Below are 22,735 nucleotides of genomic sequence, written 5' to 3' on the forward strand. Positions count from 1 at the left end.
TTCACTGGATGACCCCTGGTTCATGTGGTATGTGCAGGGGTGAATAACACTTCCGCATTCACTTTCCTCCACACCATGCATGATTTTATAGACCTCCATCATATCTCCCCTCAGTCATCTCTTTTCCAAGCTGAACAGTCCCAGTCTTTTTAATCTCTCCTCCTATGGACACTGTTCCATACCCCTCATCATTTTTCTTGCCCTTTTCTGTACTTTTTCCAATTCTAAGATATCTTTTTTGAGATGGGTTGATCAGAACTGCATGCAGTATTCAAGATGTTGGGTGGACCAATGATTTATAGAGTGGTCTTATGATATCTTGTGTCTTATTATGTATCCCTTTCCTCATGGTTCCTAACATTCTGTTCTTTTTTGACTGCCACTGCACATTGAGCAGATGTTTTCAGAGAACTATCCATGATGAAAATCTACACAGTTGAGAGACTTTTCAATAGAAATAACAAATAACAATAAATTGGTTAGTCTCTAAGGTGCCACAAGTACTCCTTTTCTCTTTGCGAATACAGACTAACACGGCTGTTACTCTGAAACCATTTTAAAAATAGACTAAACGCCTTGTAAAATGATAGTATGATCAAATTATAAATTTATTGTATTGGGCCTACTCTTGCACTCCTTGCTAAGACAAATATCCCAATGATGTCAGTGACACTTTGTCTACTGCAACCTCCTCCATCTCTCTAATCTCCTGGACTCTCACCCTCTACTCAGCTTCAGTTCATCCAAAACAGTCACAAACAACATCCACCTTGCTGCCATTCTGGCTATACCCAAGCCCACATCAAATTTCATTGCTGGTTTCTTGTCTCCCTGCTCGTCCAAGTTCTCATTCACCACTGTAAGGGCCTGGGTTCTTCCTAGACATTAATGGGAGTGGAGGATGACCAGCACAACTCTGTCAATGCTCAGTACCTCACATCACTGGGTCCTAACTGTGCTCTATAACAAAATGTTGTGGCAAAATTTACTTGTATAGCATCAACAACAAAATATTAACACAAAAGGAATTGACAGATGGGTACAAATCTTTGAAAGTAATGAGAATGAATAATTAAACTACGAAAACACTATTTAAAAATTACTAATTTAAAAAACAAAATTTCTGTATTTTGCAGGATTCAAGTGACATGCCAACCCACATTAACCTTTATCTAGAAAAAATTCTATTGCTATTACATATAATATACATTAGGTGTTTTTAAAGACAGTAATATGTGCTCATGTGCCTGGAGTATTGAGAAAATACCTGAAAGAGTGTAATTTTACACCTATCCTCAATTTGTAAGTTACTTGTTTAGAAGCCAATTCTCCCTTCACATTGTAAAGGTGGATGCAAAAGAGCAGAAAGCGATATCAACTCTCAAATACTCTTGAAAAATCTCTAGAAATGTGTAGAAACACACAAAATATACTGCATTATTTCATAGTACCTTAAGAAAAAGGTGAAGTATATTGATGTTTCATAGTACCTTAAGAAAAAGGTGAAGTACATATATAAAGAAAGGTGAAGTACACTGAAGTGAAATTAAACATTATAAGAACATAAAAATATACTAGTGCTAGTTATATATATTAGTTTTCATAAGGGATACCATAGAGATTTTTCCTTATTAATACATGGGAAAGGTTTAAAAAGAATTAAAAAGCTGACAGCATCTTTCACAAAAAATATTTCTCTCAGATCCCAGCAGATTTTTTTTTCCTTCAAGAATTCTTAGAGACAATAATTTATACCCAACTTACATCTTTCTAAAAGCAACTTCACAAGCTCAGAATGGAGAAATCCTGAAGAAGGCATACAGCAATCATACTCTATAAGACCAGCTGTAGCTTATCAACTAGCTACCACAGAAAAGTAACAGTAATATGCAGTGAAAAGAACATAAGTATATACCTGAATTCTAGTTAAGCTAATACAAATATAATTGTGCGGGCAAGCAGGCAGCGACTTGGTTTTAAAAGGCATGGATAGCATCAACAGTCCAAATTGTCACATTCGTTGGGAAATGATCAGAAGGAGCAGAGTAGCACATAAGCAATTGCAAGCTGTGTCACTGTAAGTTTGTTATAGAGGGACTGGATAGAAAAGTGACTCTGTGCCATGGGCAGCCATCCAGCAGACAGACAGAACAGACACATGACACAGTGACAGGACTGCATCGTGTACACACTGATGAGGCAGAGCAATGAGTACAAAGACCCACGAGAGCATTCACATGTTAACATCTATAGATTGCCAGAAAGTGTGTAATCACCAATTGGTCTAGGCTACCACCTGCCATGGCAGTTTGGGAAGAGGCATTCCCTGTAACAAATTAAAGGAGGAGAAAAAAAAAGTGTCTGGGTTGCTCATTTAGGATGCAAATCTCCAACACAGTATTCCTGACTTCTGCAATCCCCTGCTAGATGTTTTTTGACAGTATAGGCTAGTGGTGCTCAAACTTTTGCAGTTGAGCACCCCCACCTGGTACCACTAAGGAAATCTGTCCACACTGCCTTCCACCCCTCGATTACTGCACAGCCAAGGCTTCTTCAGGACTGGAGCTTGGGCTGAAGGGGAGCTGAGGGCAGAACTGGAGTTGGGGAGGAACTGGTCTGGAGGCGGAGGGGGGATGAGGGCTGAGCTGGGCTGGGGGCAGAATGGAGCTCCGGCTGGAGAAGGAGAGGGACTGAGGGTGGAGCTGGGCCTGGAGGTGGAGCAGGACTGGGGGCTGAATGGGGTTGGAGGCAGAGCTGCTCTGGGGGTGGAGTGGGGCTGGAAATGTGGTGCTCCCTCTCCACCCCCATGGGGGCTGGCCTGGGTCCCTCTACACCCCCCAAAATTCCTACAGGCCTCCTAGGGGGCACATTCCTCACTTGGAGGATCACTGGTGTAGGCAATGAATTGGTTCTCATGCTGCAAGGTATAGAAACATTGTACATAAGTGCTGGAGACTCATAGAATCATAAAAATGTAGGGTTGAAAGGGACCTTGAGAGATCATCTAATCCAGCCCGTCCTCTGAAGTAGGACCAAGTAAACCTAGACCATCCCTGACAGGATGGGGATTCCACAACCACCCTTAGCAACTTATTCAACAACTTAACTAACCCTTATAGTTTAAAAGTTTTTCCTAGTATCTAACCTAAATCTCCCTTGCTGCAGATTAAGTCCATTACTTCTTGTCCTACCCTCAGTACCCATGGAGAACAGTTGACCACCAACTCCTTTATAACAGCCCTTAACCTTAGAGTTTAAGGATTTGAAGACTTATCAGGGTCCCCCCTCATTCTTTTCTCAAGACTAAATGTATCCAATTTTTTCTAACCTTTCCTCACAGGTCAGATTTTCTAAACCCTTTATCATTTTTGTTGCTCTTCTCTGGACTCTCTCAAATTTGTCCACACCTTTCCTAAAGTGTGGCATTCAAAACTGGACACAATACTCTCACCAGTACCAAGTAGAGCAGGACAATTACCTCCTATGTCTTATGTACAACACTCCTGTTAATACAACACAGAATGATATTGGCCTTTTTTGCAACTGAATCACTTTGTTGGTTCATATTCAACTTGTGATCCACTATAAACCCCAGATTCTTTTCTGTAGTACTACTGCCTCACTAGTTATTCCCCATTTTGTAGTTGTACATTTGATTTTTCCTTCCTAAATATAGTACTTTGCACTTGTCTTTTCTGAATTTCATCTTGAACACCTACAGTATTGCATTTATACTGATAGCTGTGTAGGAGAAGAACTGAGAACCACAGTTCACTGAGCAGGCTAGGGAGGGACAATCAATCAATTATACCCAAAACATCAAAGAAGAAAATAAAACCACAAAAAATGTTTAACAAGAAGAGTGGAAAACTGTGGGCAAGCAATCCATATGACTATGTTAATAGTTTAAGGACCCAGCTTTGCAAGCCTTCTGAAGCTGCCATTGAAGAAATGGAAATTCTGTCTACACATGGCTTATAGCAGGGTCAAGCTCTTAGTGATTATGGGATAGATTCACAAAGTACTTAGGCACCTCACTGCCACTTTAGGTGCCTAAATCCCAGAATAAAGTCCCACTGGGATTCACAAATGCCTACTCAGCTGCCACCAAACCCTGTAAGCACATAAGCTCATTCTGTGCCTAAATTTTTAAAGTAAAACTCCATGGGTGCCTATGTTTTTGCCTCTGGGTACGTGCACTGCAGCCCCACACCAGGCAACCAGACATTTGAGCACCACAGCAATGCATAAATCAAGGAAGATAGGTGTTCCTCCGACTAATTCACCTGTGGGGCCTAATACAGTAAGTGTGCTCAGAGCTCACTCAGTGTCGCCACGCTGAAGTTTATTGATGAAACTAGCCTATGTCCCTTATGACAGGGCACTGCAGAAATATACAGTTTGCCTCCAAGGTATGGTGTACTAATGGGCTGTTAGGAACAATGCAGTGGAATAATAATGAATAGTTGCATTCTTCTTTAATGGTATTTCAGGCAAGTTCTCTTGGAATTCTTATTAGCCACGTTACAAGCAAGCTAGAGATGACTGATGGTTCACCATGAAACTACTTTGGCTCTCAAGCCATAGATTTTCATGTATGCTCCCTGGTTAAAAATTTCCAAAGTGCCTAAATGACTCAGGAACCATATGCAAAAGTGACTTAGGAGCATAAGTGTAAGTGAAAGTCTCTGGGACTTGGGCTAGTAAATATCTAAGTCACTTCTGATAATGGCACTTAGTCTCCTAATTCACTTGGGTGCTTCTAAAATTTCTAGGTACATTCATATCACAATCTGGAGTTATACTGCTGTGTTTGTACATTTTTAGTTATATTTTCAGTAGTGTCTTGATGCGAGGGGTAATTGTTTCTGATTGAGAATGGTATTCATATCAGTAATTATTGTGGGACACCATGGCAGCTGTCCTCACTTCACAATGTCTCCCTGGAAGCATCTGGTACCGTTCAGACTTTGTACTGCCATGTTATCTAGGTACCAGGAGATTTTACATTTGCTTATGCACACCATATTTTATCCCTAGATAATACCAGCTTCCTAAATGTCTTATTTCTGCCACCACTGGACTAACTGAAAGATGCCAGTGATGCCCTTTTCAATGGAGAATATGGTTAATCTCCATGGAAAATGTTTACATGTGTTTATGTGCACAATTTATTCCATCTGTGAAACAGAATAACTTTTTTGACAGGGGAGCAGAGATCCAGATGGGTTCCTCATGACAGATGTGCTGGCCACTGTGTGTCTGGGAGGGAGAGAATGCCATGGCTCCACCTCCTTCCCATCACTGTTGGGGTGTCTTATAGCTTAGGGGGCACTAGGAAAGAACAGCCAATGCACTCCAACTAGCGCATGGACTATGACTATGCCAGGCTGTTGCATAGGGGAGGAAAGGTAGAGGAAGCTTTTCATGCCCTCCTTCCAGTCACACACAATCTGACCCAGAGAGAGCCCCATTAAAAACTGAATGTTTATCACCTGCAATAGTTAAATTTACCACAGTAAAATATTCACAATATTTCCCATTCTACGTACTGGGAATACAGAAAATGCTGCAGTAGAGATAAATATCATTGTATAATTTGTGTCAAAAAAATGCACTCAGTCATCCACACCCCTTTTTCAAGCTATGTAATCTCCTTTGTTTAACCACTTAGAATATGGCTTTTTGCTTTTCAGTCTTACAATGTAAGAGGATATAGACATACTGGGAAATGGCACATTCTTTCACTCAGACATGCATAAATATATTTTACAGAAATTCAGAATGCACACCCACATGCCTTTCTTTTCTGAAAATGCCTGTTTAAATTTAACAGGGTGCTTTATATCTAGGCTTTGTAAATAAACGCTCCCATTTGTACAACTTTTAAAATATTGGAGAGGGTTCACAAGTTTATATATATATATATATAATGACTGCAGTTCATCTCTGTCCCATTCTCTCCCAACATCCTCCGAAGTTATTACTGCTTGCTATTAACCTTTCTATAGAGTCACTATTTTAAAATATTGCACTGGCCGTTTTACACAGAAACATTAATACTGAACAGTAATAACTTTGGATGGTTGAGGGAGAAAATTGGACAGACATGTCTCCATGTATAATGTAAAGGCAGAAGTTCTCCTCGTTTGGTCTATTTGCCATTAACATACGAGGGCCACAGTCAGGTGCGCAAGTGGGTTTATACGATGGTATTTGAATAAGAATTCATTATAAATAACCTCACTGATAAAAATTACTTGTAACACACACAAAATAAGCATAAAGGGCCAAATTCTACTCTGAGTAACAGTGATGTAAATTCAAAAAACTCCACTGATTACTGTATTAATGCAGATACTCCAGATTTACAACCATGTAACTGTGAGCAGATTTTGGACCATATTTATTGGTTCTGATTCTAAAAAGAAGTACACTTAATACAATTTATGTATTTTCAAATTTCACAAATCATTTTGAGCAGAATAATAATTTTCCAGATAAAAAACTAACAAGGAAAAGAAATATTGCATCAATGACAGATAATCCAGGAATGACACGGTGTTAACCTGCTTGATAACTGTAGCCTTTCCCTATGGGAACAACTTTTTTTATTGTGAAACACTTGTCAGTGTGTCAGCATGTTAGCATGCATTTCCTACATACACCCACCAGTGCCTCTCTGCTGTAAAAGAGCAATAATTATAAGACAACAACAATTCAAGACAGACACCTATCACAATACTGACAGTTTAATCAGGGAATTTCCATATAGCTTTCCTCAGAGAAGGCCAACGAAAGTGCTTGGGTCATAAACACACACAGGCTAGCAAAGCTATCTAGAGTCTTTTCAAAATCAGTAATAAAAACATTAATTACCTTCCATGAACTACCTCCATTACTGCCTCTGCAAGCTGACATTCAGGAACCTTGAGGATTAATTACTTGTAATGAAGCTCGCTTCTGCATTGCACAGTTAAACCCAACTCCCTATTGCAAATGAGTTTGACCTTTTCTGCACTGTATGCTGTGGAATTTTTTATCCAGAACTGGATAACTTACTGTAAACATGTTCACTGAGAATTAAGTTCATATATTATCCATGTTAAGACTGGAACTAAATGTTCATGCTTTTTAAAAGGAAAACGAAAGAAATATAACGTATAACATGATTTAGTAGGCACCAGTTGTGAGCTATTACAGATTAATAGAATCACTGTAGAAAACACAAACCTGCATATTAATGAGATTATTAAAGCCTTTGAAAAAACCCATGCACAGCCATACATAACTGGTAGAAACGGGCCTGAGCTGGGACGTTCGAACCCAGGCCTGTATCTGAACATGCCCAAGATTTGCATAGGGTGATTCAGATATGGTATTGTGGTTCAGGGTCATACCTACTGGTCATCAGAGAACTAATGATACAGTTGCTGACAGCACAATAAACAAATGCTCATATATCCCCAAGTAAATAAATTGTGGTATGAAATTTAACTACTACCATCGCAATCCATAATGAATTAAGGTGTAAGATTATAGGCATGTATGTATGATATCCTTGACCAAACCGGATTTGTATCGTGTTACATCAAACTCTCTACACTTCTGCCTGAAGCTCAGACTAGTTTGCTTAAAGAACACCTTGTAGCAAAGAATACTTAGTAGCAATGACTACAAAGGAGGCAAAAAGTAAGAAATAAAGAAAATGTTCAGCAAAATATTTTTGGGGTTCAAATATATTAATTTGTCTTCACTTTTTCTTCTTGATGGTATCAAAATAACCTCACACTGGGCGTAGGGAACCCACTGTTCCTAGGTGTCAGCATAATGAAAGCTTTGGCTAAAAGATAAAATTATTTAAGTGTTATTCTTGCAAGCCTTTCACATGTGAACAATCCTTGCTTGTGAAGAAGCCCCATTTAGTTCAGGGGTGCTCTTCATGTGAGTAGGGCTTTCAGAATCAAGGCTATATGTTGTTTTAAAAACAAGTGGGACAACCTTTGAGGACCTGGAGCAGAGGGTGGGAAAAAAAGACTCCAATTAATTTCTATGGGCTATGGATCAAGCCCTTGGTGACAGGAGATCAAACTCGTATGGAGTTTGGTTACATGAGCTGCTGGGATCTTTTGTTCTTCCTTGCCGGGGATAAGGATACCAGTGCGTTCTGTTTTCCACCCTAGACCTAAGGACAGGACTGCTAGAGATGGGTGAGAAGAAGAAGCTGAGGCTGGCTTCAGAAGGCTGCAGAGTGGGTGACTGACCAGGTGTCTTCTGGCAGGAAAATAAAAAAGATATATGCCTGGCCCCTCTCTTCTTTTCCGTGGGTCATGCAGTTACTTCCCTACTTGCTCTGTTGCTGAATTTAGGCAGAGTGAGTGAAGTTCCCCCAGGAAACACAACACTGTCAGCAACTGCTGCTATCGCACTGCCTGGCAGCTACAACATCAGTTACACACAGTTTACATTTTTAAGGTTTTCCTCACAGCCATAAAGGCTAGAGATATACTTGTTTTAAAACACAAATTTAGAACCTGCAAAACCTGAGGGACTTGGCCTTGCTAACCTGGGACAGCTTCCTACTTGCCCTGGGAAAGTGGGTCTTCGCAAGTTCTTTCTTTTAACATGCTATTCACAGAATCATAGGACTGGAAGGGACCTCGAGAGGTCATCTAGTCCAGTCCCCTGCCTCATGGGAGGACTAAATATTATCTAGACCATTCCTGACAGGTGTTTGTCTAACCTGCTCTTAAAAATCTCCAATGATGGAGATGCCACAACTCCTTAGGTAATTTATTTAATAAATTAAAACATGATGGTGTTTGGTGATTCATTTGGGGATTGTCTGTTTGCTGCTAAGTGTTGGCAAGTTGGTATGAATTTTTGGGGGGTGTAGTACTTTCTTCAAGTCATAGAAGTACAAAAGAAAATGTTATACAAAGAAATCCTCCCTTAATTTCTTCACAGATTTAATTCCGAAATTCCAAGAATGTCACAATCTCCACACATGTGAAAGAAAACTGCTAAACTTCATGAAATCTTGTGTGGACTCTTAACAGATCTGAGTATCACCTAGCTTTTATAGGTCAGATGTGCTCAGCTGAGAGTTAGGATTAAAAATGGTTTGCTACCAATCTTAGCCCAAACATTATTGCCGCTCCAATATTCTGTGATGTAAGGAGTAGCACAGCAGATGAAATAACCAGCCATTATAATCAGCCACTGACCTTGCCTTTGAAGTAGTTGGCAGGGCAGCAACATTTAAAACATGTTTAATGATCTGTTCACATGCCTACATCTGATTTAATAAGTGAATAATAATAATGAAAGAGAACTAATCTCACTTCAAGTTCCTTCTGAAGCTGCTGACAAAAACAGCAAGAGCTTGGTTTATGACTTTCTAAATCAGAAATATGCCTCTATTTAGAAAAGAACAATATCGCCTACTTTCCTTTCTTGCTGTTAACATTATTTGGGATTCAGTAGTTACCACATCTGAAGAAGTGGTGTTTTACCCACGAAAGCTTATGCCCAAATAAATCTATTAGTCTTACGGTGCCACCAGACTCCTTGTTGTTTTAGTAGCTACCACAGTTTTGACAATTTTGTAGGGAGATTACTCATGACAATTTTTCATATAATTTTAAATCCACCAATAAAATAATCTCTGGAGATACCAAGGGACACATATTAGATGGGACATCTCTAGTCGTCACATACATGTGCCAAGGATGCCGTGTGTGGATGTATATCTTAGGACCAAGTCAGCATTTTTCAATTTTTTAAAATGTCAGTACATTTTTGGTGAGGAATCTTTACCATTTTTCAACCATCTCTAATTCAGATTAAATGAGGCAACACTTTAAATTCAAGGCCGAATCAGGTACAGGGTTTGGGTTCATCAGTGCAAAATCTTTCAGTCTCAAACGTCAGAAATGTCATAAGCACAGCTGAATTTGTGATTGGTGGAACTCTTGTGATACCAGATAGATTTCTAGATAGAAACTGGATTAAAAATAAAGTCATATGCAGATAAACAGGTCAAGCTGTGTCATCTACATGAATCTCTGGGTCTCCTGACAACCTTCTAATTATCAAGTATTCTGTTAGAGAATCATTGACAATCACATAAACCTTCTACACCTCAGCCATGGAAAGGCCAAACTGTTATTCTGCCATGCTGGGATGGGGGGATAACTTCAGAGGGTCTGTTCTCTACACTCCCCTGTGCTCCATTAGATCTCATCATTGGCAATACGGTGGAGAAAGGATGGGGGTGACCTGGAAGTATGTCCACAAACTCCATGGATACACTGACTCACAAACCCATATACAAGGGAACAGTAACCCAGGGCTTCTACTCTTGTCCGTATGGTATTACAACAGATGCAATGCAGTTCCGGGCCAGCAGCTGTGGAGTGGAGCTGAGGATTCAGTTCCTCTGCATGTGTTTATGTGGCTGGCAGCATAGTCCATTCACTCAGCCTGTGTTCATTCCCAGAATTTCTACCTTGATTATTCATCTTTACGTTCAGCTTTACCGAATCTGTTGTATTAATCTCAGCCCAATTCTCCAATATATCATTTCAGATTTGTATGATCCTAGCAAATGGGGCACTTAATCAGTTGTGAAGTTTCTGCCATGGTGAGAACTGCTGATCACTCAGAATAGTATTTCACTTCTATGGTGCTTTTACTTATGGTAGTGCTCAGTGAGGGGAGTGCTTGGGAGAAAGAAGGGCAAAAATAAGATTAATAATTCAGTGTTGGTGACAGAGGAGCTAGGTCAACAGACATATGCTCTTTGGCTACAGTTAACAAGATACCCACAACAGTCGTTCTCTGCAACTTATCTAAGGATCTTCTCCCAAAGCTATCTGAGATGGAAACAAGTGAAAAAAGAATTTATTACATGCAGATACACAGAATATCATCAGCTTCTTAACTTTGTGCATCAAATGAATCTGTAAAAAGAAAAGGAGTACTCGTGGCACCTTAGAGACTAACAAATTTATTTGAGCATACGCTTTTGTGAGCTACAGCTCACTTCATCAGATGCATGCAGTGGTATTTTCCACTGCATGCATCCGGTGAAGTGAGCTGTAGCTCATGAAAGCTTATGCTCAAATAAATTTGTTAATCTCTAAGGTGCCACAAGTATTCCTTTTCTTTTTGCGGATACAGACTAACGCGGCTGCTACTCTGAAACCTGTCATAATGAATCTGTGGATGTCTGGACAGTGTTCAAATTATTAAGTATTCTGTTCGAGAGTATTCTGTTCATAACATGAACCTTCTACATATCTCATTGAACAAAAATCCCTGGGTTGTGGAATGTTTACTGAACTGAGCGTGTCACCATCCTGGCTTCAGAAAAAGATTTGAGGCACAAAAAGAAAAGCAAGATTCTGATTCACATCCTATGAACATCTCAGCCCTTTCCCCTTAAATTACAATCAGCACGGTGGGGAGACAAATATTTTAAACCACTGAGAGCCTATTCTTGCCATGTTAACAATAGCACAACAAATACCAGACAACAGACATTAGTCTTACAAAGAATTAGCTCATTTCACTTACCTCTCATGCTAACAGCACCATCTCCCAGTTAGCCTAAAGCAGCTGGCTGAAGCTGAACGCAGGTGAAAGAGATTATGTTGGTGGAAGAGAGAAACACTAGGTAGGGCTAGCTCCACTATGGTTGATGAAGTCCATAATCTTGGGGTTCTTTAGAACTCCTTGTTGCTGCTATAGGAAGTGAGGAGGAAAATGTGGCCATGGGCCACATATAGTTCTGGCTCTTAGTTCTTTGGAAGGTGCTTAGATAATATGCTGATCCATTATAAAAACCCGAGTGGATAGATTATCCTTGATATTGTTCTACTAATTCAAAAATACATTTATAGTAATTCTGACATGGAGGAGAAGAAAGGCATTACTGTTAAAATTAATGAATCAGTATATGGTTGTGCTGTTTTAAGCAGTTAGTATATTGTACATTTTCATCTTTTCTTCTTTTACTGCCTCATAGACAACGGAAGACAGATTCCAATGATCTGAACTACTTCTGTGTTAAAGAATGTTCCTAAAATAAACGTATTTTTCATGTTAAATGGTTATAATTAAAATCAAATAAACACTTTTTCTGGGTAAAACTTATTTTCTTTCCAGAAAGAAGGACAGACAAAAGTTTACAATGCAAATCAATATATTAACACTACAAGAGACAAGGTTGGTGCAAACTGCTGAATCTAACCTTCATACGCACAAAATGGGTGATCCCAATGCTGTACCCTAATGCATGTCAGAAAGCTTAAACTAACATTTATATAACAAAGAGGGTGAATCCCTAATTTAAGTGCAAAACTCAACTCAGTCTTCACCACAGACTCACGACCAGCACCTCTTTAATATTGGTTCACATGAAAAAAATAACTGATTTGACTGAAGAATCAATTTCCACAGACTCCTATTCACTTCTTGAAGAAACAGACACAAAATGCATCTGACTCAACCAGAACATCAAATTCACAGGCTTTTCAGAGTCAGCAGTTGATAAAGACAGCAGTAAAATCTTAAAGTGGCATATTTCGTGGTGTTTAAGCCTCTCTGAAATGGAACACAGCCCTACAGCCATGAATAAACTCTCTGGAACACTCATGGACTACTGGAAGTTGAGCATGAAAAATGTCAAGGATTATTGTATTTTAATCTGTCTATAAAATCTAACCTTTATGTACTTTTGTTATCAAAGGATTTTGCCTCATTAGTCCCTTAATATTTTATATTCCTATATCATGTCTGTGGTTTAAGGTAATTGAATAATCCAATAATTCTTAGAAGCCACATACAGTTTAGCTTCTTTCTAATTATTGCAAGATGAAGTCTCACAAATGAACTGCGGCAAGCCAAAAAGTAAAGGTATTTTACAAAGTGATTATGTTTAAAATGCTTGCTTGTATCAATTTATTACTGTAATCACAGAGCAGTAGTGGTATCAAAATGAGACACTGCTCCTGCAACTATCTTCCCCTACCTTCATTAAATATCATGCAAGTCTTTCATACAGGTTCCTCTTTAGAGAGCCTTCAAGCATTATTTCATGTACAACACACACCAAGATGTGCTGATGAAAGCTCAGTAGGAACAAAGTATGAACAGCCTGCCAAGATCCACATCCAGTTGGCCTGTGGATAACGTTAGGATCCAAGGCTGTGGAAAAGAAAAGAAAAAAGGAGAACTGAAAACCAACGTCTCTTTCGTCTCTAAGGTGCCACAAGTTCTCCTTTTCTTTTTGGAAAAAAAGAAGTTTTTCAGCAGCTGATTGCCTATATAAAATATTTAAAACTTGCTCTTTGTAGTACAGTCAATTGTTTTCAAGAATCATGAACATCTCTGACGACATTATACTCCTGATTATAAGAGAACAAAAAGCATTCTGGTAAATTAAGATATTATTAGAGTTATCGAAGTAGCACTGGTATAACTGCTAACATTTGGGAATCAAATGATTTTCCAGCCAAATGTCTCAGGAAGACTGTCTCAGGAAGGCTGTCAGAGGTTTATAATACACCTTTCTGAGTTCCTGTTACAGAAAATCAGAAAGTTATTTTGAAATCAAGCCCAATTTTTCATAAGACATATACTATAATCATCGTAATTGATAACTTTTTTCTTTTGATAATATTCAGTGCAAACAGCTTAAAAATGCTGGACTCCTACAGTTCAACATGACAGATCCCTACTTTATCTGTGTGATAATGAAAAATTCTTCCAACCACATGAACACTTCGCAGTGTCTGCAGTGAAAACTGAAATATACATGAACTTGCCACACTTTCCCGCTGACAGCACTATGTACAAGCAACAAAATGACTGGTTTTCTATACAAGTATGAATTGAGAAACATTTGCCTTTATCAAACTCTGTTGACTGTTTTACCCAAGAGACAGAAATTATTAACATTTCTTTAAAGACACAGAATTGCATCAACGGCTTTGTAGACACCCTGCTGCTGACAGAACAGAATATATTGTCTAAAACCTTCAGAAGTACCTAAATCACTTGATAATCAACAGGAATTCGTGATTTAGGCACATTTTATATAGATATTGATATAGATAAAATACAACATATTCTTTTCTTGGGGGTTGTCTTTATTGGTTACTGAAATAATAAATCAGCCTACACTTTCTCCCCAAGATTGGTTGTTACTAGAGAGAGCGGGGGAGCGGCCGCCCAAACCCTAGTGCTCTGCATGGGGCTGCCAGCCCGTGCCCCAGGGAGAGCAGGGCTGGGCAGTTGGGGATGGCAGCCCGAGCCCCAGGGATCAGTGGGACCTGCAGCCTGAGCTCAGTGGAGCTCAGTTGACCGGAGCAGTCAACGGGGTCCAGCAGCAGGAGCCCTGCGGAGTGCGGAGGAAATTTAAACTTAAATCCCTGGAAATATTCATTTTTAGGAGGGGGTTCACAAGATTTCACAATTTCGTGAAAGGGGTTCGCGGGCTGTTAAAGTTTGGGAAACACTGTTCTAGTTGGAGGTAACAGGATCCACCTGATAATATGACTCAGGAGTAACTGTTCTGTACCTTCACAGAGAGTTCAAGCACCTTACATCAAAATGATTCAAACATACATATAATATTCTTTAGTAGTTCTCCCCTCCGGGTAGTAGAGGAGAATATGTAACATACCTGGTTTAAAAATGCACTTATCATAAAATTTAACACTGCATTTTAATGTGGGAATCCCAAAGATGGGTTCATGGCACAGGAGCTGTTTCCAGAAACCTGGGTAATAAAATAATCATCCAAATCCTTATCTTTGTTACACTTGACTTATTATCTTCTACAAATTAAGATCTGGCACCCTCATATGAGACGCTACAACAAAAACTGACCTCTATACTCTGCCATAAATAAATGGAAAAGCAGTTCTTTTATGCCAGTGGCTCTCAAACTTTTTTACGGATGACCCCTTTCACATAGCAAGTCTCTGTGTGCGACACCCCTTATAAATTAAAAACACTTTTTTATTTATTTAACACTATTATAAACGTTGGCAGCAAAGACAGGTTTGGGGTGGAGGTTGACAGCTCGTGACCCCCCCCCACGTAATAACCTTGTGACCCCCGGGAGGTCCCGACCCCCACTTTGGGAACCCCTGTTTTATACTAACTATACATCAGCAGGTGATTTGGTTAGTTAGTACTTTACAACTTGATCCAACGTTGTTCCTGCAGACAGAGGTTAAAATGTGCCAGGCACACCATTTGCCAAGTCTCTAAAGCACTTTCTAGTAAATTGGTGTATCAGTAATGGAGAAATGAATCATGCAATATGAGTAAAGTACACTAATTGTACACTTCACCTTTGAATATAGTTATCCACACAAAGATCTGATTGAGTCCTCAGCAAATATCAAAACAAACATGAAGCATACATCCTGAAATCCAGCTATCAGGAGTCTGAAATCTAGGAGTCAAATCTAGGAGATTTGAGTATATCTGGCTTGCAAAAACTGAAACACAGGGGATAAGGAGTTTGACACAGCAACGTACCAACTGGAAGCCAAGAAATAATGCTCCTATTGAACAGGTGGTCTTAGCATGCAGAAAAATTATACAAAAACAATTAGTGCAATTCAAATTAAATGAGATATTGTTTAAAAGACGGAATTTGTTTTCTTTCTTACCTTGTTCTGGTGTCTTGTAGAAGTTAAAAAATAATCTGGATATAGATTTTAGGCAAAACCGATTGCTATGCTTCATTGAGTTCTGATACAGTACATTTTACCTTCTTGGTATAGTGAGACCAGTATTGCTCCCCACCCCAAACCTCTCCTTCAGTGCGTTCCATGTCACATTCCCTTTCCACAGTCACAGAAATTGCTCTGTAGTGCAAAGTGACACTAGCTATTACTCCGTGCTAGTTCAGATCTAATTTGCTGTCTGCTATTACCCCTAAAGTATCTTCCTCTCATTGAATAGCTTGGTGTTTCATATTTTTTCTGCTCTTCTTTCATCTTCCAGGTTGCACCTCCTTTGCTATATTCTGCTCCAACTTCTAACTTCTCTAGTTCTGTTTGTATAATTTTCTGTCTTTACTGTATATGCAAAACCTCGCAGTTTAATATCTTCTGTGAAGTTAATCCATATGCTGTTTACCACTTCTTTCAGATTATTCGTGAAGACATTAAATAAAAACAGAGCTAATCCCAATCCTTGCAGCAGCCCAAGACACCTCTCTCCAACTTGATATATTGCCTTTATATTTAGATTGTTTATAGTTTTTCATTCAGTTTTTGATACACGTGATACTGCTCACATCTACCCAATTACATTAATTTTTCATGTGTGATTTTTGAATCACTGTATCAAATGCTTTATCAGAGTCCAGCCATTTAACTAGAGTTGAAAATCAATTATGTGTAAAGAATCATTTAATAATAATATGAAGAAATAAAGCAGTAGAACTGAAACAAATCTTTATTTCAAACAGCTGCTGAGGAAACACAGAATTTCCTTGATTAAAAATAACTGCAGCAATTCTATTAGGTGGAAAATGCTGCTTCTTAAAGACCTGCTATTTTATTTTGTTTTGTTACATTGGCCCCAAATTTAGGTATGAGAAGTCAGGGGCATTTTTATTATTTTAATTTTTATGCACACTGTGATTAAGAAATGACTCATTATTAGTGAAGAAACAGACATTTCATTCACCAAAGTTCTCTTCTCCAATCAAAATACCCTGTGACATATGGCATGTCTTAGGAAAACAGAACTTCAGTACAGTAAAATCATTCTCATGAACTTTGCCAGTCTCACTTCATGCCCTTCCTGCACTCACTGCTCAGTAAAACTTTCAGCCAGACAGCTCAAACCATACTTCACACAAATTACCTCATGGCTCCACTGAGATATCTACTTTCTGTGCATAGATATGAGAATGAAAAAATTATGTCAGCTAATCCAGCCATAAATCTAACATACCAAGGAGGTACCCAAACTGTGTTCCATAGACTACTGGAGTCCTGCAGAAGTCTGTCTTTCATCCTTCTTTTCAGCTATTAAACAGCATGGCGAAAAAAAAAGCTAAAATACTTGCAATATTTTCCTAGTATTACTTTCCTATGTAAGCATAGGAATAATCATAGTTGCTGTTGTTGCCACAGGAAAATTATCTGACTGGGAATAAGATGGAAGAAGGTCCACAAGCCAGCCTCTCTGTTAATATGTGATCCTCAGCATGAATATTTGGAATTGCTGCAACACTGATATTCAAGTGAAAACTCACGAGTGCACTGATTCCCAGTCTTACTTGTAAGCAATCAGGAACACACACGGATCAATTCACAATCACTTTGACTAACAAAGTTTGAAGGCCTTTCTTGTATCATACATTGGGCCAAATTTTCTCGTTCAGCAATGCAAAATGTCCTTAGAACTAGTTTAAGCGGCCAGTGAGTGATCCTCACCTTCCACCCTATGTCAGTGGTGTGTGGCTGGCATAGCAGCTCCTACACTACTAGGTACCAGGGTGCAAAGTTGAGCAGCCTGAACAGCTTGCAAGATTGAAGCCAAAATCATTCCAATCTGTTAAATGGAATGGGGACGAGGGAGGGTGTTGAAGGAGGGGAAATCACGGAGGTTCATGTTGCAAAGATTTCTTCCCAGTTATTTGGGGAGGTGGGAGGCAGACAGGATTTGCCCTATCAACAGGCTACTCTTATTTTATGTCGGGGCTGGCCTGATGATCCAATTACCCCAGGATCAGGGGATAGTAAAGGTCGTTTCAGGCTACCTTTGCCCTCCCACACCTTCTCCTGAGCCAAGCAGAGATTGGCTAGATCAGAGAATCTGGCCCATTCTTTTTTCAAGATCACATAATCAGGTCACCAAAGGAAATTTGACATCAGCTCAGCCTTGTGAGTTTGGACCTTTAGGAGAGTCTGATAAGGGTGGCTAACTACAAGGTGAGATTTTCTTGTCTAGAGGTGCCAAGTACAAATTTCTTGTTTTTATTCCTTTTCATTTGTTATTACAAATTAAAAACTGAACAGTACTGTTAGCTTGCATGCTTACTGGGATGTTCTTCTTGCCCTTCTCAGTGGTCAGAATTAAATCTTCAGAATTCAGTAAACTAAAGATCTGGTATTATCTACCAATTGGTTTGTCTCATACAAGGGGAAATTATTTAGAAACAACAAGACATCACAGAAACACTGAGAGAGTGCCTTAATTCAAATTCTGAGACATGGAAACATCCAACATAGATAATACATTCTTCACTGTCTTGTCGTGATCATCACATCTCTGTAGCCTTCTACCAAAAAATAATCAAAGAGAAAAAAATTAGCAATAATTTTTAAATTTCATTTCAGTGATGACCTTTCTGCTGGCTCTCATAACTGTCTCTTTCAAATTGTACAAGCTCCAAAGGCATCCATCCTCAGACCATACATTTTTTTATTTAAATATGCAATCTAATGATTGCACAATTCAAATAATCAGACTGGGGTCTGTACTCATGTGCAGTCATCTAAGTCTAAAACTAAGACTTAGTTGTTGCTTATGAAATATTCATTCTAGATGCCAAAAATCATGCTTAATTTTTAGTTTTTCAGTCATCCTAATTCAAAAGCTAGATAACGCTGTGAAGAAAATTAAGAGTACAAAATTATTTTAGAGAACCAACTAATAAAACCAAAAGCAAACCCAGAATTTGAACTGATCTCAATGAATGGAGGTGTTGGAGAGAAAAACAGTGACCCATGTTTGCTGATTAGAATTATATATCAGACATTATGTGCGAAGATAACACATTTTAAATATTTAAATTTAATAGATTTGTCGAATTATCTAGATAGTTGATAGGGTTTCTCTTTAATAATCCAGAACTTCCTGGGGCAAAACATGCAGGGGAGGTTAAAGGTGTGGAAATTTCTGCAAGGGTCAACTGGCAAAGCCTTCGCCCTTGCTTTACCATTTAAGGTGCAGGATTTGTCCTACCCCATTCTCAGAGGAGACTGCAGGTTGAACCCCCTCTTCTTCCCTCTCCTCAGATGCACCAAGTCCCTCATGGATCCAATTGGTTGCGCAGACCTGTCCCTGCATCCCCAATGCCTCCCCTAACTCTCCCTCTGCTCCACTCCCCCAGCTGTAAGAAGAACAGGAGTACTTGTGGCACCTTAGAGACTAACAAATTTATTAGAGCATTAGCTTTCATGGGCTACAGCCCACTTCATCAGATGTGTATGGAACTGTGCTGTCAGAGCTTCAGCCACAGAGGTGGGCTTTGGAAACAACATTTATCCCCCAGGCTGTATAATACTGAGCTCTGCCTGGTGCAGGAGAAATCATATGCATTTTTCCTTCCCTCCCCTCATGCCCTTCCCTGGGAGAGGGTTCAAAAGAAAGAAGCACACACACATGGAAATAGTTATACCCCTTCCCTCATGGAGTGGGAAGAACAAATATATTAAGCATCCCTTCCATGTGCATATCTGAGAGGCGTGGCTGGGCCCTGTATTCTTTTTAACGTCAGAATCGTTCTGGGTTTGAGCCATCACCCAGTAAGAATACAGGACTTTTCTTGATAATATGTATTTAGATCTTTGAGCCAAATCCCACATATTAATTAAAAACTTTATTTCTATGGGAAAACAACTTTGCCAACACAATAAAGCCATAATTACATACAATGGTTCAACAGTGGAAAATTGTTTAGTTTAATCTGATTCTCTGTTTCTTAAAGGAGAGCAATGCTGTCAGCACTCTCTGTTTCATCGTTAGTGGTGTTATTTTTCTGGTAATATTTTGCTTTCCTACTAAAATACAAATACCATTTTGTTCCTGTTCTACTGAAATATTTGTAAACCTAATGCACCATGGCGTACATTTTTTTAAAACAGATCGGTCTGCTGCATGGTAAATAATTACATGTGTAATTACCTACATTACTTTATAAAGAATTTCAAAACTGAAAATATGATGTCTCTTCCACTGTCATCCTTTCTTACACTGTTGCCATAGCAACCTGTCACTTTTTTGTGTGTGCAGGGGACAAAGAAAAACTCTGGCAATATTTATAATCAGCATACATTAAGCACAAAGAATTTTACAAGTTTTATTAGTCCAATAACACAACATAATTGCCTACACTGCACTTAATAAAGTGAGCTCCTGTAAACAATGCCTTCTGCTCTCTTTCAACACAATTCAGAGGCAATATCATTACAAAGTAAGCCCTACCCTTTTCCTTTATTAAAGGCTCATTTTTTACTGCTCGGCATACACTCTGAGTCAAATTTGTTTATTCCAAATGAATTTGCTAACCCCATTTTCATTCCAGTTAACTCTTACAGTTAACCCTCCAGTGGGACATATTTTATGAGACTGGTTGCCACTTAAATGTTTGCATTCCCAAATACACAGATAAATCAAGTAAATCTGACTGTATCAGCATTGCTAATCTCCTAAATTACTGTGGAGAGCAATAGGTGGAAACGAATGCCAACGTAAAGATATTCTATTCACACACTCTGCATTAGAAAGGAAAGTGATCAGACTCAGACTTTATGTGATAAATACAGGGATCAATGGAAGTTAATGTGATAAGGTTTGTATTGGCTAAAATACAAGGTATTTGGACAAGTATGCTTAAAATGCATAGATAGATACACAGCGTATGTTTGTTATAGCTAGCATAGGTAATAACACGTCTAGTTAAAGTTACCTGATGCTTTCCGTTATGTAACCCTATTGTCAGTTACTTATAATATTGCCAAACTTTAACCATTTGGGTTGAAATTTTCCATGCCAGGTATCTGCTCCAAGCTGAATTTTAAAGTTTCAGCTAAAATGGCTCAGTCATTTCTGAGAACAAGGTTTGGGAAGGTTTGCCCATGTAAAAAAAAAATTCTTACAAACATTTCACTGAGAAGCTCTAGCACAGTGGTTCTCAAACATTGTACTGGTGACCCCTTTCAGACAGCAAGCCTCTGAGTGTGACCTACCCCCCCCTTATATATTAAATATTTTACATATTTAACACCATTATAAATGCTGGAGGCAAAGCAGGGTTTGGGGTGGAGGCTGACAGCTCACAACCCCCCATGTAATAACCTCGCAACCCTCTGAGGGATCCCAACCCCCAGTTTGAGAACCCCTATTCTAACACCTCAAGACTATGGAGTCAGGACTTCAGAATTGGCAGGGGACTCTCTGGCGTCAGGGATATGCCTTTTGCTGTCCCTGTGAAAATTCACCCAAATTTGGCCAATGGGTGCCCCTTCCCGCAGCTCCCATTGGCAAGGAATGGCGAACCGGGGGGCCATGCCTGCAGATGCTCAAAGTCAACAAAATGTCTCGCTGCCTGCAATCAGATTACCCTGATGGGCCGCCTGCGGGGCACAGGTTGCTCACCAGTGCCACAGGGTGACTGACCATGCTCCATCCCAGGACTGCAGTTGCTGAGCAGACTTCAACTGCTCCTCCTGGCTTCTGGGGCTGCAGTGATGCTGGCCACAGGAACTCAGATCAGGGGGACTGTTTCACCTACGCTCTCAATATTCCCTCACTGGGACCATAAACTGCCATCAGTAAAGATGCCCTCTTTCAAAATGTCCATCATTTCCTATTATTCCCAATGAAAATGAAGCCAAGCTCCCCTCGGGGAAGATGGTGGCCTCTTTTATGTTGGCCAGAAGGCAGAAAGGAGCACTAAGTAGAGCACAAAGTGTTACTGACACTGTAAGTGGCAAAACTCCACCCTTTGCTAATTCTGCAGATACTATTTACATGGCTGCATCAGACCTCTGTTCCATCTGAAGTCATGCCCAGATGTATGTGTGGCATACATTTATTTTGGTATGCTGACACCATCAATCAGAGTTTGAATGTTTAGCGATGGAGAAATCTATACAGATGCTTCAGCCTCATTAGCACTTTTACTTGCTAAATGTTTAATAATGACAAACGTCATTGTGCACTAAGCATACTGGAAAAGCCGGTTCAGAATATCATTGTAAAGAGCCCTGATTGCTTAACAAATCTTGCAGATAGCTTTCTGGCACTTTTTATAAACACATTCATTCTGAAACTTCAATGAATTGTGCATTTACGTATTCTCAACTGTTTTTGATCGGGGGGAGGAGATGGGGACAAAGCGAACTCTTGCTGACTATCTACGAATAAATCTTCCTACATATACTGTCTCCAAATTTATGAAAGACACTTTGGTTCATTAGGCACTCAGAGAAAAGATGCTTGAATTTTCAACATGAACCTTGTGACACTGCACCCCATAATGCTTTATAAAAATATGCTTATGAGTGTAAATATGACATAACTGGAATATGTTTTATGCTAGATATGCCATTTAACATATCTTTGCAAAGGTTATATTCTACTGAATGTATTCATCCTATTTGTATGCATGTATCATTTTTATATCTGAAGTTATGAGCATTGGCTTTATGCTTGTAGTTAAAGTGTTTGCTGTAGGAAGTACATAAGGCAGATTTGGTCAATATAGTGTGAAGGGGTTATTCAAGTAATTGGGAGTACTTAGCTAACAATGGACTTTGAGAGACACCAATCCACATCTGAGCTTTCCTGGGAATGTTCAAAGTAACATGTAAACAATGGCGTCGGCCTGTAAAGAACTGAGTCATGCATGGACATGTGACTTGCCTATATGACTCCAAAACTCCATCTTGTAGCTGTGATTCTGCAC

General features: G+C 39.3%; 1 protein-coding gene across 5 annotated transcripts in view; it reads right to left on the reverse strand.

The window, feature by feature from the left end:
* SH3RF3 (SH3 domain containing ring finger 3) overlaps positions 1-22,735 on the reverse strand; it is a 383,024-nt gene that overhangs the window by 288,107 nt on the left and 72,182 nt on the right. The window contains exon 1 of one of the 5 annotated variants that reach the window (XM_073350790.1): positions 6,880-6,940. The exons of the other annotated variants lie outside the window; for them this stretch is intronic. Within the exon in view, the coding sequence (XP_073206891.1) occupies positions 6,880-6,921 (42 nt within the window). The 5' untranslated portion in view covers positions 6,922-6,940. Of the gene's footprint in view, positions 1-6,879; positions 6,941-22,735 lie in introns of those variants that run through there. 5 annotated transcript variants of the gene reach the window in all.

Source organism: Lepidochelys kempii, chromosome 1 (genome assembly GCF_965140265.1).
Source record: "Lepidochelys kempii isolate rLepKem1 chromosome 1, rLepKem1.hap2, whole genome shotgun sequence".
NCBI lineage: Eukaryota > Metazoa > Chordata > Testudines > Cheloniidae > Lepidochelys > Lepidochelys kempii.